The sequence below is a fragment of the Chamaea fasciata genome, unplaced genomic scaffold (assembly GCF_029207755.1).
Source record: "Chamaea fasciata isolate MVZ Bird 193981 ecotype frontalis unplaced genomic scaffold, bChaFas1.0.hap1 SCAF_7, whole genome shotgun sequence".
NCBI classification, from domain to species: Eukaryota; Metazoa; Chordata; class Aves; order Passeriformes; family Sylviidae; genus Chamaea; species Chamaea fasciata.
In genome coordinates, this window is record NW_027094092.1 from 39978321 (window position 1) to 39997008 (window position 18688).

Sequence of the window (18688 nt, forward strand, 5' to 3'; positions counted from 1 at the left end):
ACAGTCATAAAACTACCAAAGGGCCATGTTGCTGAACTTTCCCTTGCTGCATGGCCAAATTTAGGCATAGCCATCTCTTGCCCCTGAAGTGGGTTTTGGCTGTGCAGTTGAACTGGACCACATGCCTAAGGCACTTTTCTGCTGTGGTTTTCCAAGGCCAGCCTGAGTTGCAAGCTCAGATGAGGGAGGGGTGTGAAAGTAGGGCCAAGTTCCAGTTCTGCACTCTGAGGCTTAGGAGCTTACTGTTCTGTTGTAAGCCTCAGAGCTGCACGCTTTCCCATCTCCCTGCCTGACAGGAGAAAAAGTGGAGGTCAGGAAGGTGGAGGGGTTCTGTTGATAAGCAGGACAAGATCCTCATTGGATGGATGCTGTCCTTCTGCCCTGCTGGCACCATTGTGATGCCCAAGAAGTGCAGTGGGCATGGCCTCTTCTGTCTGGCCAGCCACTTGGGAAGAGCCTACTCCCTGCTGGTGATGGTCAGCAGCCACCTCCTCCTCACCAGCACAGGACCCAGAGGTGCAGTGGGCTTGTCTGAAGCAAGGGAAAAGTCCCTCGAGGGGTGTGTCCCTGCAGATGAGGCCCAGCCAAGCACCACCAGAGCCTGGCAAAACCCTGCTGGCCCTGCTTGTACAGGTTTAATAATGTTGTAGTGTTCGCTCAACTCATGGTCTACTCCACAGATCACACTGATTTGTGAGGGTCTACTGCCTCCTCCCATTCCCAGCTTGCAAGGGAGGTGAGGAACCTCCATCAGCCTGGCATGCTGGTGAGGGCAACCCTCTCACCCAGGCAGGAGGATTCATACTCTGACTCTGTTTTGTCCCTGCGGTACCGCCTGCTTCCTTTTTATGTTCTCACACATACTGTGGTTAGACGTGTGCACCCTGTGTTTGGAGCAAACAACAAACCCACGTCATGTGTTTTCGCTTTCTCTGTTTCGTTGCCTCCACGTGTTAGAAATGTGCAGCATCCGTGCACTTTCCGACTGGTACAAACAGATCATGCTTGGTCACCAGTGGAGATAGCAACAGATGGTTTGCATGGGCACCACAGAAATATTGTGGGTTTTGGTGAAAGTGGATTCCCCCCCTGATTTCCAGCCACTTCTTTTGGGGAAGGCAGTTTGGCTAGAGGAACCTTGGGGCAGCTTCTGGACAGCAGGGCTAAACAGTGTTTTTCTGAAATGTGCCTGACAAATGTCTGAGACTGGAAACTGTGTCAGAGGCTCTTGCCCATGCTGGGCACCAGTGTGTCAACCTAGGCCCTGCTGGGGATGTGGCTGCAGAGGTTTAGCCTGTTTCTCATGGCTGGTAGGGATGGCAGGGTCATGGCTTTGCTAATTTGCTGGCACATCCCTCCCCTGGGCAGTGCTGAGGACCTCCTCACCTGCAGCCTGAGGCTGCTAAAGAGACCATGCTTGCCCCACTATTTCAGTGTCTGGCATGAGAGGGAATGCTGGCCGGGGCAAAGAACCCTTGGCAGCACAGGAATCTGGGGTGACTGATGCCTGTCCCGAGATGGACTAGCCCGCGGGCCAGCACTGAGCTGATGAGAGCAGCAGGGGCTCCCGCAGGTTCTTTCCCGGGGAGCGGTATGGGCCGTGAGCTGCGGCAGTCCTTGGCTGTCCCCTCTGCTCTGACGGGCAGTTCAGAAATAGCAGCTGGCCCAGTTCTCCCGCCCCCGTGGCCCAGATCTCTAAGAACGGAGGTTGCTCGCGCAGCAACAGCAACAGCAGCAGCATCAAGCGCTGCATTTAGCCCATGAGCTCAAACAGAGGGAGAGGCTGCCAGCAGGATCCCAGCCTGGCTGGGTGACGCTCCTGCCTGGAGACTGCGCTGCAGGCTCTGTTTGTTGCTGTAAACACGCTCCCTGCTGCAGCTTCCCTGTTACTATCTATAGCCGCGATCTCTTGGCTCCCGTGCAAGGCGAGTCTGCGGTCTGGCTCCCACCTTAGCCTGACCTGAGCCAGGGCTGCCTGACATCCCCGTCGTGGGTGGGTGTCTCCGTGCTTCGCTGCAACAAGGATCAAAACAAAACCCAAACTGGAGGAAAGGACGAGCCTCGCCCCTCTCTCTCCTAGCCGGTGGTTTCCCGGTGGCCTCTTGCCCGTGCTCTTGGCGGCTATCCCAGCCCCCCCCGGCACTGCTCCCAAGCTCTCCCAACCTTCCCGGGGGGCTGTGGCCCCTCAGGCTTCCCTGCAGGGCTTCCCACCGCCCTGTGCCATTAACCTCACTCTCGACAATTACAAATGTACATAACAGACAAGTCAATAGTGACACATGAGCGTAACGCGCTCCTCGCTGCAGGGAGGGGGGTAAGTTGAGCTTTCCGTGCGTGGGGCTCGCCGAGTACCTGTGCCCAGCTACAGGCAGACCGTGCTCAGTGTTGGAGATGGGGCTTGACTTACAGCACAAAGCGCACCCCTGGCCGGCCGGGCCCCTTCTTCTCCGCCTTCCTTGGAGCACCTTGCTCCGCGGCAATGCTGTGCGGAGCCCCGCCAAGGCGGGGGGGGGTGTCACCTGCGGCGGGACGGCAGCCCCAAGGGCAGTGTCGGTGCCCCAGAGCCCTCGCCGGGTCCCGCCAGGCGGGGGGGGAGGGGCCGTCGCGTCCCGAACCATCCCGTCCTGTCCCGCGCGCCGCCCGCCCGCCCGCCGCACTTGGCTGCAGCCTGGAGCGCTTCCCGTCAGTCACGCCCCCTCGCACAGGATGTATCCCATATAAGGATATCTGCGTCAGTGGGTTCCCGAGCCCGGCCGTACCACTCCGCGCGGGGGGGAAGCTCCACGGCCGCTCCCTCCTGCTCTGCCCTGGGACCCCCCGACCCCTGCGGCCGGCCGCCGCCCCATGCCGTGACTCTTTTCCGGGGGGGGCGGTGGCAGACGGCGCGCGGGGCGGCCCCGGGGAGGCTCGGGGCGGGCGCGGGGCGGGTGGTCCCCCCCCGCGGGCGCAGGTGGCGCTTCCCCCGTGACGTCGGCGGGAGGGTATAAAAGGGAGGTACGGCGCGGTACTCCAGCAGCTCAGGCAGCCCCGGCGGTGGAGCGGATAGACGCGCGGCGCGGACCGGGCACAGGGACGCACGCAGCCGACCCCTCCTCGCTTCATCCCTAAGGACGCTTCGCCACCGTCGCATCACCTCTCACCTCCGGCTTGCACGTACCGAGCCGACATGATGTACCAGGGCTTCGCCGGAGAGTACGAGGCGCCGTCCTCTCGCTGCAGCAGCGCTTCCCCGGCCGGGGACAGCCTAACCTATTACCCCTCCCCGGCGGACTCATTCTCGAGCATGGGCTCGCCTGTCAACCCGCAGGTGAGTAGCCGAGCGAGCCGGCTGCGCTCTTGGCCGGGGCAGAGCACTCAGGAGGGGACGGGACGGGAGTGGGTGGCGTGGGGCTGGCCGTGTCCGCGGAGGAGGTCAGGCCGGGGACTGGCATGGGGAGCGGCCCCGGTGCCGAGGCGTGGCGCTCGGGGGGTGCCGTAGCCCGGGCCGCGCTCTGCGACGGGTGTGTAAAGCGGCTTCATTGATAAAACGCGAGTTCATTGAGGAGACTCCGGAGCAGCGTCTGCGTCAGCGCGGACGTCAGAGATATTTATAACAGGCCGCTCTCGTGTGGAGCCGGCGCTGGCAGCGCGGCGCCGCGGCCCCGGGGACGGCGGGGAGCGGCCCGAGCGCTCCGCTGACGGCAGCCCCCCTTCCTCTGACCTACAGGATTTCTGCACCGACCTGGCCGCCTCCAGTGCCAGCTTCGTGCCTACGGTGACGGCCATCTCCACTAGCCCCGACCTGCAGTGGCTGGTGCAGCCTACTCTCATCTCTTCGGTGGCCCCCTCCCAGAGCCGCGGGCACCCCTACGGCGTCTCGGCGCCCGCCCCCACCACCTACTCCCGTCCCGCAGTGCTGAAGGCGCCGGGCGGCCGCGGACAGAGCATCGGCCGGCGGGGCAAAGTCGAACAGGTGAGTGCGGATTGGAGTTGTTGGGGGGACTGGGGGGACGGGCCGCCAGAGGGTTGCCCTGGCCGGGGGGAACCGGGCTGGCAGCGGGACTGAGCGGCCTCTCTCTGCCCGCAGCTGTCCCCGGAGGAGGAGGAAAAGAGAAGGATCCGCCGGGAACGGAACAAGATGGCAGCGGCCAAGTGCCGCAACCGGCGACGGGAGCTCACCGACACGCTGCAGGCGGTAAGTGCTGCCTGGGAGGTGGCGGGGGAAGAGGGAGTACCCGGGGCGGGGATGACAGGAGGAAGGGGACTCCAGCTGGGAGTGATGCCGGCCCTGGCTGACAGCCTGCTCTCTCTGCAGGAGACCGACCAGCTGGAGGAGGAAAAGTCCGCGCTGCAGGCGGAGATTGCTAACTTGCTGAAGGAGAAGGAGAAGCTGGAGTTTATCCTAGCGGCCCACCGGCCCGCCTGCAAGATGCCCGAGGAGCTGTGCTTCTCCGAAGAGCTGGCAGCTGCCAGTGCTGCTACCGCGCTGGACCTGGGCACCCCCAGCCCCCCCATGACCGAGGAGGCTGCCTTTGCTCTGCCGCTGATGCCTGAAGCGCCGCCGGCCGTGCCGCCCAAGGAGACCAGCAGCAGCGGGCTGGAGCTCAAGGCTGAGCCCTTCGACGAGCTGCTCTTCTCCACGGGGCCGCGGGAGGCCTCCCGCTCTGTGCCCGACATGGACCTGCCTGGGGCCTCCTCCTTCTACCCGTCGGACTGGGAGTCGCTGACTGCCGGCACCAGCGGTGAGCTGGAGCCCCTCTGCACCCCTGTGGTGACCTGCACCCCGTGTCCCAGCACCTACACCTCCACCTTCGTCTTCACCTACCCCGAGGCAGACGCCTTCCCCAGCTGCGCTGCCGCGCACCGGAAGGGCAGCAGCAGCAATGAGCCCTCGTCTGACTCCCTCAGCTCCCCCACCCTCCTGGCCTTGTGAAGGGCTCCAGCATTGACTGACCTGCTGGGCCCCCTCCCCTGCCCATGCACCCCCACGGACTTGCAGCTGTGCCCCATGGGGCTCCCCAGGCTTGGGGAGGGCCCTGCCACCGCCACCCCCTGTCTGGCCTGGTGCCCCGGGGCCTGGCAGAGCGTCATGCACCGAGGTCTCTTACCTCTTCCAGAGATGTAGCAAATCGCATGGAGTTTGTCTTGTCCCCAGTGGCCCATCCATGAGAGCTGGTAGTCTGTAGCATGTCCCACATGGCTGGGTAGGTGACTCCCTCCCCTCCTTAGTATCACTAGCATTAACTAATTAATCTCTTGGTTTTAAATGATTGGAATTTAACCTGGTGCTGGGTATCTCCAACTTGTATCTAGTGCAGCTGATTAACAATAACTACTGTGTTCCTGGCAATATCGTGTTCTGATGACTTAGCAATGACCCATCTTACGTGGGGGGAAAGAGACTCTATTTTATTTTCTAGTAGGTAGATAAATAGCTATATCCATGTACTGTAGTTCTACATTGATGTTCATTGTAACTTTACTGATCATGCATTGTTGAGGTGGTCTGAATGTTCTGACATAAGTTTTCCATGAAAACGTTTTTATTGTGTTTTTAATTTATTTATTAAGATGGATTCTCAGATATTTATATTTTTATTTTATTTTTTTCTACCTTGAGGTCTTTTTTGACATGTGGAAAGTGAATTTGGATGAAACTTAAGCATTGTTTGCTTATTATTGTTCAGAGACATTGTCAATAAAAGCATTTAAGTTGACTGTTGGAGCTGTCCTTGTGTTACCTTTTGCACTTGCTTCCCTGCGACCTCAAAGGGGTTCCCTAGCCTCTAATTTTGTCTGGGCTTTATAAACTGCAGACAACTGCAGTCTGCCTGAGGCTTAGGGTACATCAGGGTCGGAATACCATTTAGGCCAACCCTGTCCTTGTCCTGGTGCTAGTCAGAGCTGGCTGTGGTTACACCCATCCCCGACAGGCAGCAGGGTCACTCCCTATGGCAGCTGCTCTGCCTGGGTCTGGTCCCTTTCTGTGTCTCCCTGTGTGTCACCTGCCGTGGCCTTTCACCAACTAGCTGGAGCTCTTGCTGGAAAGGTGGTGAAAGGGCGCCTCTAGTCTGGAGCCAACTTGATCATTTCCACCTACCCAGCAGCCCAACTTCCTTTTCCCTGGCTCTGGGTGTCCCTGGATGTGGTCCAGTTCCTCTAGGAGTAGCTATGACCTATCTTTTTTGGACGTGAGGAGAGGAGAAAGCCCAAACTGAGGAGTGCACAAGCCTCAGTGGTATAAGGCAAACCACTGGCTCTTCAGTTTCTATTAAAGCCAGCCCAGTCCTTGAATGAATTACTTATAGCAAATGGATACACATTCTAGGAATGTGCTGCCTCCTTGGGGTCTCTGAAACTGTGGTCCCTCCTGCTGAGTTGGTTGAGAGGGGCTGCTACCCTCTGTCCTCCCTGCTGCTTGTGCAGTGAAATGTGCTCTGCTGCCAGGACAGCAGCTGGGCCAGGTTATCCCCTCATGCTGTGCAGTGGTGTGCTCCCTACCTAATGGCCACACATGAATGGTCCCCTGAGAGTGGCAAGGCTTCCCTGACAGCCTCCAGCTCTGTCACTCCAATTTGAGAACTCCTTTCTCAAGGTGAAAGCAAGGATGTCAGCTGTGCTGGCACATGTGTCCTGCTGAAGGCCATCTTGATACCGTGGTCTCAGGGAATCTCTGTAGGCTGGCATTCAGGGTTGGGTTTCTTTAAGACCCCATTTCCTGGTCACTGCAGCAGGCTTTGATTTTTTTCCACCCCTTCCCTACTCAGAACACACACAGGATCTATCTCATCTCAGTAGTGAGTTTTGCAGCGCCATGACTTGCTCAACAAGGCCTGCCCTGTTTAAAAGCAAATATTACAAGCACAGTTTCCCATCTTTCAACATTAATCTGTAGGCAGAGCTGACAAGTGATGAAGACTAATCCCACTTACTCCTGAGAAGCAGCTACTTTCACGTTGCCACTTGAGTTTACACAGGTAACACCCAGGTGCAGCAAATGCACAGTAGCACTGAACCATGAAGCAGTCATGTAGGTGGCAGGTAATGTTACAAGAGAGTCAGACTTATGTGACAGGTAACCCTGTGAAGTCAGTAAATCTAGAATCATGACGTGCTGTCTTGCTGAAAGACCATCAGGTTCAGAGCTTAACAATTCAGGTCTCTGGGAGCCCATGCATGCTGCTGAAATCACCAGACATTCAGCAGAGGCAGAAAGGAACAGGGGTCCACAAAGTCCAAAAATACCACACAGTTCCCTCAAAGTAGGTGGAGTGATCCTGGCCCCATCATCTCTCATGATCACTGGACAGACTAAAGCAAAATCCAGAGCTAAATTCAGAGAGACAGCAGTCCTGCAGCCTAACCAAGGCTTCTCTTTTTAACAGAAGTGATAGTAAGTGCCAAGTCTAAGTCTCAGCTTTTGTGTTTGTTACGCAAAGATGTCAAATTCAGGGGTGGCACTATATAAGACATGTTATGTCTAACCCCAGGGTCCAGCCTTACTCCTTGCCTTCAACCACAAAAAACCCAGAATTCAGGATGTGCTTAATAAAATTTATGCTGTGTTATGAACGCGATTTATCTGCCTCCTAGCATTTGAGAATTATGCAGTGAAGTTGCACTTAAAACGGGGAATCTTGCCACTATCTTCAACTGAGGAATAATGCAGCAATCTCTGCCTGCAATGTGTTTGTTACAAGCATGTGCTTCAATTACAAGCTGTATCTGATACATCGCACAGATACCAGCACAAAGCTTTGTGAAACACAACAATGGAACGAGATAAGACACGTAGGGAACGCTCGTGTTATTTCTGACGCCTCCTGCACTCCTGATCCCTCTGAGGGCAGTAGTGCAATTAATTCTTAGAGATGCAACTGCAGCTCAACGCAAGGCACAGTGGAATTGTTGTTACGAATGACAGAAAGTAGAGGTGTGAAACAACGTGAAGATCCTGAACCGCGTTTATGGTAGATTAAAGGAGGGCTGCCCGGCACAGCAGTACCCGGGTACCAGAGAGTGTTTGTTGCGGATCTCGGTGCTGACAGCAGCCGCAGCCCCGACACGCTCCCGTGCACAACCCCGCCGCCCCCCACCCCGCCTGCGGCGCTGGCGGCCCCGGGCCGCGGCGGGGCGGCCGCTGCCGGTACCTGAGATCGGCGCGAGGCTCCCGCGTCGGGCCGGCCCCGGCGCGGCCCCGCGGGGCTCTCACGGCGGGCACGGCGCGGCCCCGCCCCGCCCCGCCGCGCCTGCGCGTGCCCGTGTTTACTGTTTGGTTGCCGGGGCGCCGCGCGCGGGCGCGCCGGGGACGTGACGTGACGTCCCGCTCCCCGCGGGGACGCCGCGAGCCAGCGCCGTGACGCGCGCGCTTCCGGCCGTGCCCATATATGGCAAGGCGGCGGCGCCGCGCTTCCCGGGCGGCGCGGGGCGGCGGTGGGCGCGTGCGGCGGGAAGGATCCGGAAGGCAGGGCGGGCACCGGGACGGGCACCCGCCTTCCCCCGCCGTGCCCGGGCAGCGTCCCCGCGGCCGGGGCATCGCTCCCTGCCTCGCCCCACCTGGCTCCTCGCAGGCGGTGCCCCGGGGTGGGCTGACAAGGCAGCTCGGTCTCCGTTCCGCCTCCTCCGGCGCTCCGGTTGCCTTTGCGGGGCGAGGTGTCGGGAGAAGGAACGGGGATTTCACGCAGCTGGGTGTTGAGTCCCAGGCGAGCTCATACGTAACGGTTTGCAGCTCTCACTGTCCCTAACTAGGCTTCTGTGGCATCATCCCTCCACGTGGAAATCTCCGTAGTCAGCCCTGACCTGGAAGAATTGATCCGTGATGGTGGGAAAACAAACCAAACCACCTTAACCACGCCCCCCGCCCCCCATAATTAACAAATTAACAACTGACTTTTATCTCCAGTACGTGGAAGAAATAATTACCCTCCGTTAAAAAAAAAAAAAAATTATAAAAATTACTGCAGTTGCCGCACAAGAGCTGCCCTGTGAACGTGGCTGCAGGGCACCGAGTGACCAGGCACTTACACCCTTGAACACTTGCTGTGCCCGTTCTCTTGCCGTTTGTCTTTTTGTTACTATTTTCTTACAAAAATCTGACTCGACTGCTTTCTGTCAAAATAGAACAGGAAGCCTGCCAAAGAAGTTATCAGAGCCAGTGGACAGTCAAAAAAAAAAAAATTATTCAGAGGAGATAAGGTTCTGGAGAAAATTTAAGTTAGTATTTTTCTCTGTGCTCACTGTAGAGGATCTTAAGGATATTCCTGTACTTATACTTGATTTTGTGAAATATTTATCAGAGGATATGTTTCAAGCTAAAGGTCTGTAGAAAAGGCAGTGAAACAAATGGCTAAAATAAAAGACGTTGAACAGCTGAACTGCATTATATTTATCCGAGAGTTCTAAGAGAAGTCAAGACTTAAATAGCCGAACTGCTTACTAATGGTTTTTGATAACAGAGAATGGGAAGATAGTTAATACGCAAATTAAACAAAAAAACATCCAGCCTGAAAAGTTCTGTAGAACTGCTGAGCAATGAGCCTGTTCTCTGTACCATCCAAGTCAGTGAAAACTTTAAAGAGGTGAACTAGTGGGTGCAGGGAGAAAATGAGAACCATGAGAGCTGGCAGAGCCTTTCTACTGTGAACTCCTGGCCTCACACATTGTTTGGAGTCCTGTGAGGAGTCAGCAAAGCATGTGGACAAGAGACATTCAGCTGATATTTTCTACTTCGGTTTCTAAAAACTCGTCCACAAAATCTATAAGCAAAGTCTTTGGAAGAAACTGTATATTAAGAGAGCTTTTCATGTGGATAGATGACGCTGCATTAAAGATGGGTCTCTGTAAGATGGAGCAAAAATATTTCTTGGTAGAATGAGTCAATATGCAAAGTTCCACAAGGATGTAAATTCCACAGCCTGTGGACTGTGAGAGCAAAGGTAGTAAAATGTCACAATACAAAGTGAGTGGGTGGTAAAATTTGATATACATACATTTAAGGTGTTTTAAATGGGAGATAAACAATCCATTGCAATCATACAGAAACAGCCTAGAAGCTGATTTATCACTTGGGAACAGGATCTTGGCACAATAATAGTTCTGTGAAAACCTCAGTTCAAGGCTTGGTAAATGAGCAAATCTAGTGTTAGGAGATAAGGATTAAGAGCAAGAGAATAAGAGCAGAGTGTGTCATTATGGCATGGGATAAATCCATGGTGTGCCAGTGCATTGAATGTTGTGTACAGTTCTGATCTTTAGAAGGACATAGAGCACCATAAGAGGTTTAGACAAGGAGATAAATGCCAGGAAGTGTGGGGCAGCTTCTAGGTCAGAAACAGGTAAGTTAACTAGGACTCTTCAGCTTCACAGACACAAGTTAGAGGAAGTTTCTTTCAGTGTAAGAATGATCTACAACGAGCAAAACTTGGGGAAACGTGGAATAAAACCAGACTTGACAAGGTTGCTCATTCCATGTTGTGGGCACTTGTAGAAAACCTTTTTGCCTAATTTTGTGGATGCTACAAAGGTTTGGTGGGGGATTTTTTTTCATTTGTTTGATTTTTTTCCTTGAGATGAAAACTGCAGAAAATGAACAGAAATAAAACTAGTGAGAACTATTAAATATACAAATATCCCCTTTGGCTGTGCAGGTCCTGATTTTGAAATTTCTGGGGCCTCAGGGAATACTGTCATGAGGCAGCACAACACACTGACCACTGACTCTGTCCTTACTACTTTCTTCAAGTGGTTGCTACGAGGTAGTGTCAGAAGGCGGGCTGACAACAGAGAGGGGAAAAAGCTGTTCTTGATTTCATCAAATATGACTGTATCTATGTGGGTTTGTAGGGATTTAGCTGAACTTTCGCTCTTTCCTGTGCTTCCATAATGTAATGGTGTTTGGAATTTGTTTAAATTACCAGAAGATGTGATCTCATATGTCCGTGCACCTTATCTGTTCAGATCTTTTGCTGATAAGGTTGTTCTTTGGAGCTGCATCCGGTAGCCTTTCCAGGCAGAGGTAGGCTGGTGACCCAGTGAGGTGCTGAAGTGAAACCAGCAACACCCATTCTTCTCATTTGGAAACAGCGGATGCTCACAAGGGACCTGGATATTGTATCAACAGGATATCATGGGAAAACAAAAGAAGGCTGTAACTAGCATGTGGACAATGTATCTTTATTATTTCCAATTAAGGAGCTACTGTTCTGTGGTGTGGTGTCCTGTCCCCTGCCATCCCCCTGGCATCTTTAGTCTGCACAACAGATTTTCAGCTCTTCTTCACCAATTAGATTTGAGCTCTGTTTTTGTACCAATGTTTTGTAACTTGGTTTGTTGGCTATGGACAACCAGCTGCAACATTAAAGGGCTAATTTTAATTCTGATTGCATCGCATCTTCCACTTGGTAAGGATTGAGTGCTTTTTAAATAGCCCATCTTGAATCTTCTCATGCTCAGGAAGAAGGGAAGAGAAACCAACTCATAATATAGTATTTATCTAGATTTGTTTGCAAAATTAAATATTTCCCCTGAATAGATAATGGTATTTCAAAGGTCATAAAATACAGTAGCAGTGTTAGTCTTAAGCCATATCATCTGAAAGGTACACAGAATTCAGATATTGCAAGGGTATTTGGGTTTTTAAATAAAACATTGTTTTGACACTGCTTTGAAGTATATTGGTGCTTTAGCATGAGAGTGATGAAATTCCTGCTATGAAACATTTGAATTCTAATTGTAGGAAAAAACAACAGTTGCCAGTAGCATACAGTAGAGAAGGACAAGCTCTGTTACAGCATTTAGGCATGTGGTATTGCAGTATTACAATTAAATGATGATGTGTCACTAACCTCGAGGACACCAGGGAAGATAAAACAAGTAATTTGCTGTCATTACATAAGAACTGAGTACAAAGCCAAGAATGGGGTTTCAGCACAGATAAGGATTTCACTCCAAAACTTTCAAAGAATTCAGCTCTTCAAAGCTTTAACTATCCATGGGCCTCTCAGATCCTCCCATCCTTTTCATTCTCTTCCCTCCCCCCTGCCCCCAACATGGCTGTGGTTTTTTGCTGCTATTTGCCAGCAACTTCCAGGTGCCACAAGCTTGGGTACCTTGGCTCTGCCTGTGCTGCTGAATCAAAGAGGGTAGGAATCAAGCTGAGGCATTTGTCTCTTGCTTTTCTACTGTGCTCGGCAACACAGTAGTAATTCTGGTTTCTGAAACAGTTTTGGTGTGTGCCAACCAGCAATCTTCAAGATGATGGCTGGGTGTAGTTCAGAGGGTAGCATGTGTCCAATGAGCAGTGAGCAAGAATGAGACTGCACCCACTCCACTCTTCTGGGTGATCCAGCAACATCCCAGCAGGTTTCATACTGTCAAACACACCTCTATGCTGTGGCAAATGACAAGTCCTTTAGCTTCGTGTTGTAAATTGTCCCTCTGGGCTATGGCACAAACTCTCTTTTATTAAAATCTGCCTGTTTCAAATAACACTCCTGAAATAATACTTACTTAAGACCATGTGTAGTTTGGAGGTGACAACCAGCCAGGTGCTGAGTAGTGTGGATGTGGTGAGTGATTGCCCAGCACTTCCACCACAGAACAGTTCCTGGCCCAGCTTCACTTGGCATTGTAGATGCTGCCTGTGTCAGGCTATAAACAAGCTCTGGCAGGTTAGAGGATTTACCTTGTTGTAAGGGTTGTGTAACCTGTTCAGTGCTCCAAAAGGAATCCCAATGACTGCAGTGTTTGATAAATTATCTCCAAATCATCCCAAATATGAGGTGGGATTTAAGAGAAATACGAACTGATGTTTTTCACTGAATGGCAGATAAATAGCTGTAGTTGGTGGGAAACATGGTGAAATAACACTCATGGAAACACGTTATTCTACCTGGATGCATATTTTCAAGATCCTTGTTTCTGTCTGGGAGCTAGGTCAAGGGGCATGGCAAGCTGATGGCATGGTTTCCACTCTTTAAGAGCCACAGAATAATAGTCACATGAGCTGCCTATGCCTCATCCCTCAGAAGGGATGGTCCTGATTAGGAACATTTAGTTGAGAAAAGTTTTATGCATATCTACATACCTTTAGGTTCCAAGGGCAAATACTTCACTGAATCTTAGTCCCAACACATTTAATCAAGACCTAATGAAATTCTTCTTGTGGTTGTTTTAGTCCTTGTTGCACAAAGGCACTACAGAATTGCAAGACTCTTGCTCAATACACCAAAATAGTATTAACATGGCTTCTTCATAAACCTGTTATATAGTCATATATCATTAACATAAGTCAAGATTTACAAAGAAAGCTCTAGCACTTCAGAATTGAGGATATTTTTTTCATATCTTTTAAAACCTATAATTTGAGAAAGATTTTATTGTGCAAATATTTTCATGCCAAAACAAATGCAACTTATTTGCTTATTCCTTACAGAGTAGGTAAGAATGGTTCTAGAATCAATGAGATGGTTCTGGAATGGTGATAGTTCTGTGTTTGCGGTAAAAGTGCCAACCTATTCCATTTGCTGGATATATGGAATAGAGTGTAACTCCATGCAGTAAAACTGAGCAAAATCTCTTTTTTCCAAATCACTTTATGACCAAAGTCGGCAATATTTTTCCACTCTGTGCCACTTTGTCACTTGCTGTTTTATTGTCAGAGAGCAACTGTGGCTGAAGGCCTAAACATCAGTTGGGTGCATGTGAGAATGATTATCATAGCTAACTTAAGGCACGTGTAGTAGCACAGGGAATGACCTCACAGCTTCCAATATTGTAATAAATATGGCTTAATTACTGGATATTGCATGACAGCTTGTGCCCTGCAGGTGATCGGGCATAGAATGTGGTAAAGACCAGCTCTGACTCTTAAGCAAAGGTTTGTATTTCCTTTTAAGATACATTATGCACTGAAATAATCATCTGTGTTTAAGAGAATGAAGTATTTATTATATAATGATTTCCACCTGAGGATCTTGGAGCTCCTTATGGGCACTAATGATTGAAGTGTTCTGTTCTAGTTTGCAGCTTACCATGAACCACTCAAAGCAGCATCTGAACACTTTCCCATTAACCTCAAAAGTGACTAATACATAAATGTGTGGTTTGTTCCCCTCTCCTCTCCCCAGTGGATTTTGTGTTGCAATGTGTTTGTGCTCCAGGTGTAAGCAGCATAACTTGCAACCTGAACTGGCAGGTACTGAAGGGTCCTCAGCCCTTAGGGAGCTCATTGTCCAAATTTTGGAAAATTGTGTCCCTTGCAAAGGCCAATATTACATTATTGCAGAGAAGCTACAGTTTCAGGAGATCTTAAGTCAATCTTCACGCATGGTCCTGCTATCCCATCTGCTCTCATTCATGTTACTCTGTTTTATTCCTGGCTTGTACACAGTTACTTGCCTGACCTCTCAATTAAGTGGTTCAGGAATTTACACTGGCACAACGAGTGTATTTACGTGGGAGAGTTAGGCTGCTCTGAATCCCTGACCAAAGTTACTCCAGAACCAGTCAAGTGCTGTACCTGACAGAACTGTATAAATTCCTCTGGAACAGCATATCCAGGACCTAAGTGATTTGTCTAAGTTCAGTTTGGAGTGTTTACTCTTCATAGCATGCACTAAAATCCTTATATTTTACCATGAAAGTGCTCGAACACTGGAGCATGTTGCCTGGAGAGGCTGTAGAACCTCCAGCCTTTGGAGATAATCAAAATTTGACTGGCTGAGGCCCTGAGCCATCTGCTCTAACTGACTCTGCTTTGAGCAGAGATGGGAAGGGTGGCCTTCAGAGACCCCTTCCAACTTTCATTGATGCACTGAGTGTATGAATGGCTGGACCCGCTGCGTCACGGAGAGCCAAGTAATGCCCTGGTGGTGTGTGTGAAAGCAGCTGAGTGGTAACACACAGGGTTTGTGGCAAGGCACTACTCCAGATGTATGAAATGTCTCTATGTATATGTATGAGCATCTCTGAGATCTGGATGTCATGCTCTGACAGATGTAACTAGCAATTTAAAATACTGTCTTTGCTGTCTGCAGTGCATTGCTAGCTCTCCTGGGTGACAGCCTGTGCTGTACCCTTGCCCATGCCCAGAGATATTAGCTAACCAAGTGATTGGAAAGGGGCTTGTGCAGAGCTTCCTGATGCCCAGGACAGGAGCATGTTGTTCTGATGTTCTCATTCTTCCCTCTCCCCCCCCAGAACAGGTGTGTTAGCCCAGGACAGGAGAGCAGGGTGGAGAGACTTACATGGGAATGCCTGCAACCACCACAGTCATACTCATCCACTCCAGAGTTAGACCCCTGAGGCAGCACTTCTAAGCTCAGCGACCTCTAAACTCAGATTTTTGGGGTCCCAAGACATCCATTTGCTGGGGTTTCTTTTTGTCCTGTGTCTGATTTTCCATAGGTGTAATTTGTGGATAAAGATCTATAGTTTAAATCAACATGCTATAATTTACACTGGAACTGACAGCAGCCTGAAAATGTCTTTGTGGCCTTGTTGTGCATTTGCACAATGATGTGAGCACTATCCTGAGCTGTACCAAAGCTGACCAGTAAAATGGTCTGTGTCTCCTGGCTTTTGGGAGGTCCGTTGTCAGTGGAAGAGTCTTGATGCTTCTTGGGATTTCATCATCCCAGAGTCTAGAGTCATGTGGTCATGTGAGAATTTAAATTTCGGTTTTTTTAAAGCATGTGTTTATATCTCGAGATCAAGGAGGACGGTTGGGCAATATGAACCTTGTAGTACCAGACGCTTGAAGCAATAAGCAACGTCCAACGCCGAGAGCAGCAATACCGGGAAGATCTCGGGAGTTCTGGGGATCAGGCTCGTGGGCTGGCACCCGCGGGTGCAGCAGCTGGGCAGCTCCCTCCGCCCGACCCCCCGGCTATAGGAAACGCCGCCGGCCTCTGCGTTCCTTGGCCGCGTCCCCGGGAGAGTCGCCACCCGCGCCCTCCCTCGTCTGCTCGGCTCCCGCGTTCCCGCGGCAGGTCCCCGCTCCCCGCCGACGCTCCCGGCCGTGCCCTGTGCCCGGGGGCGCATCCCATGTTGCCCTTTCTTGGCCGGTGGCTGGCCGGGGCCCTTCCCCGCTTCCCTGGGCTGGGCATTCCGAACTTCAGCGTTGGGCGGTCCCGGCAAGTGTCTGCAGCCTTGCAGGAATGCTGCTGGTCTGGTGGGTAAGTCTTCATTCCTCGCCTTTCACTGCTCCCTGCTGGTCTCCGGGAAGATGAGCACCGGGGGAGAAAAGCAGAGGCCACTCGTCCCAGTTGAGGAGTATTGAATCAGGGCGCTCTCACCCCAGACGTCCTTACTCCAGCCACCGGCTGAAAGCAGGTCCAACAAGAGTGTGTTGCTCACAGTGTTGTCCAGTTGGATTTTGGATATCCCTGGGAATGGGGTTTCTACATTTCTGGATGACTTGATCTAGTGTTTGATCAGTCTTATGGTAAAAAATCAGGATCCTGGGGACATATTCTGAAGAGTTAGTATTTCCTTGCTGCTTTCCCAAACTTTTTGAAAATGCCAAACGCTTTTTCAGTGAAGTGGCTCCTCAGCCAGATGGCACCCAATACTGTTTTATGGAGTTATTCTCTCCTGGGCGAGGGAGTTGCATTTGATTATTTTTTTCATGAAATTGCCTATTTGGATTCCTCCAAGTGGTAGTACTGATCTCTAAGCATGTCAGACACTACCTCTGATTTGGTGTTGTGCATTAATTCACTGTTTGTAAGCTTTGTCACACCATTCAGAATATTACTAAGGGCATCACAGAGCATTAAGAGATGCCACTAGAGTCCACTGGTTTTCACTTGGGCTTTGTACCGCTGACTGACTTGGAGTGTGGTGATCTAGGCAGTTTCCAACCCACCTCATTATTCATGAGGCAAATATGTGCCTATCTCACTCATTTGTCTCTAAGCTTAGTTGTTGGGGTCGGTGGCATTGCGAGCCTAACTAAAGTAAATTATTGGCTTAATCAGAACCAAAGAGCTGATGCTCCATCCCCAGTGCAGCAGTCTGCTTCGCCAGGACCCTCTAGTCCTTTCCACAAAATCCCTTTCCTAGTCACTCACCTGACCCCATGTCCCATCTGCTTTGCCACTGCTCTCAGGCTGCCCTCCTTCCTCTCACCAATCTGCTCTCCCACGACTGCCAACCCTTAAAAGGTGCTTCCTGGGGCGGGACAGGTAGACTTTTCATGGGATGGACAGGTTGTTGATACATGGCCAGACTTGCTCTCAGAGTCCTTTGCCTTGCTGAGTACCTGCTGTGCAGTCTCATAATTGAAAAACCTTTTGATGAAATCTTGTTCTTAATCCTCTCAAATATGTACATGTGCTGATATTGAGTCTGGGTTATCTAATGAAGCTTTGAATAGAGTGGTCTGTTCCTGCAAACACCACACAGACCAAGGGCCTGGAAACCTCTTGTCAGATTTTGCCCTAGGAAATAGTAAAAAGCCAGAGAGACTGTAAAGTGGGATCCAGCAGGGGCTGTGGGACTGGGATCTGGCACTTGTAAGAAGTGCTGAAGACTAAAGCACACCACACAGGGGGCTTGGACTACCACAGGCTGTGCTAGTTAGGGGAAGAGCCTGGCTTTTGTTTATTTTACTGTTTTTTGACTCTTTGAGCTCTGTAGGAAGAACTTAGATTACAGGTTAAGCCTGTCTTGAGCCAGTGAGAGAGTCCAATACTGAAAAGTTGACAGAGACTTGATCCCGGAAGGGGTGTCTTGCTGTAATTACTGTGCTGGATGCTCAGGTAGCACTGAGGCTGAAGGGTTCACAGGAGGCTGCTGGGTCTGCAATTTCTAAGGCAGCTCCTTAGAACTATGACAGAAATAGTCATGCTTTTAGTTGTTTTTCTTTTATTGCTCTCATCTAGGAAACACATATAGATTTAAGCTAATCTGATCTCTTGACTCCCCTTGTACCTAACAACCTGCTATATCCAGATGCTCACCACACCAGATCAGAGAACTAACCCTGAGTAATCTGAGATACAATCCCTTTGTTGCACTTGTTTGGGTTGATTTGCCGTTTGTATCCTGTCTCCAGAGAGGCCCATGGAGGTCTCTCTTTAAAAACAACACAACCACTTTCATTATTTCATTTTCTTGCCGAGGACCATCTTTCTTCACCCCTGCCTGCTGACACGTGGCACGTTGATGGAGGAGCGGTGTGAGCTCTGTCACTGCAGCCAGATAACCACTGCAGTGGTTGCAGCCATGCAATAGAAATTGCCACTGTTACACTTGTAGTGTTGAGTAATTACCTGAGCACTTATTCAGCTACAGTCTCACCTTTCTTACACTCTGCTCTATTCTCAAGTTCTTCAGAATAAAAATGGAGACATAATGAAAAATACAGGCAGTAACAACTATTGCCTCTTGTTTTGTTGATACTGGGAGCAGGGTCATTTTGTTGTGCTGAGTTACCTTGTGAGGGTAATAGTCCTGGAGAAATTGTCTTCCTCTCCTGAGGAATGTCAGGCATATTCCTGACCTTCCCTTTGGAAGGGATATTGGATAAGGGATATTTGGAGTTGCTGAGCTATGTATGCAGAATTACCCCAGCAACTGTGAAGGAGCTGGCTTTGCTGAGCAGGTTTAATAGCTGCAGTTCCTAAGGGGCCTCCTCCATTTGCTGAGCTTGACAGGAAGGTCCTTCTGCTCCTGCTAATGGCCTCTGCCCAAATCCCTTGGTACA

At 50.9% G+C, this 18688-nt stretch overlaps 1 protein-coding gene across 1 annotated transcript; it reads left to right on the top strand.

The window, feature by feature from the left end:
- The first annotated feature begins 3000 nt into the window (after positions 1-3000).
- On the top strand, positions 3001-5696 carry FOS (Fos proto-oncogene, AP-1 transcription factor subunit). The gene is made up of 4 exons (XM_066188520.1): positions 3001-3307; positions 3707-3952; positions 4067-4174; positions 4295-5696. The coding sequence occupies exons 1-4, from the start codon at positions 3167-3169 to the stop codon at positions 4910-4912; spliced, it is 1113 nt and encodes a 370-aa protein (XP_066044617.1). The 5' UTR covers positions 3001-3166; the 3' UTR covers positions 4913-5696.
- The last annotated feature ends 12992 nt before the right edge of the window (positions 5697-18688 follow it).

Excerpts from the sequence above, each read along its gene's own strand:
- FOS (XM_066188520.1), top strand. The coding sequence starts at position 3,167 with ATGATGTACCAGGGCTTCGCCGGAGAGTACGAGGCGCCGTCCTCTCGC. Across the intron at positions 3,308-3,706 it reads GCTCGCCTGTCAACCCGCAG|GATTTCTGCACCGACCTGGC; the intron begins GTGAGTAGCCGA and ends TCTGACCTACAG. Across the intron at positions 3,953-4,066 it reads GGCGGGGCAAAGTCGAACAG|CTGTCCCCGGAGGAGGAGGA; the intron begins GTGAGTGCGGAT and ends CTCTGCCCGCAG.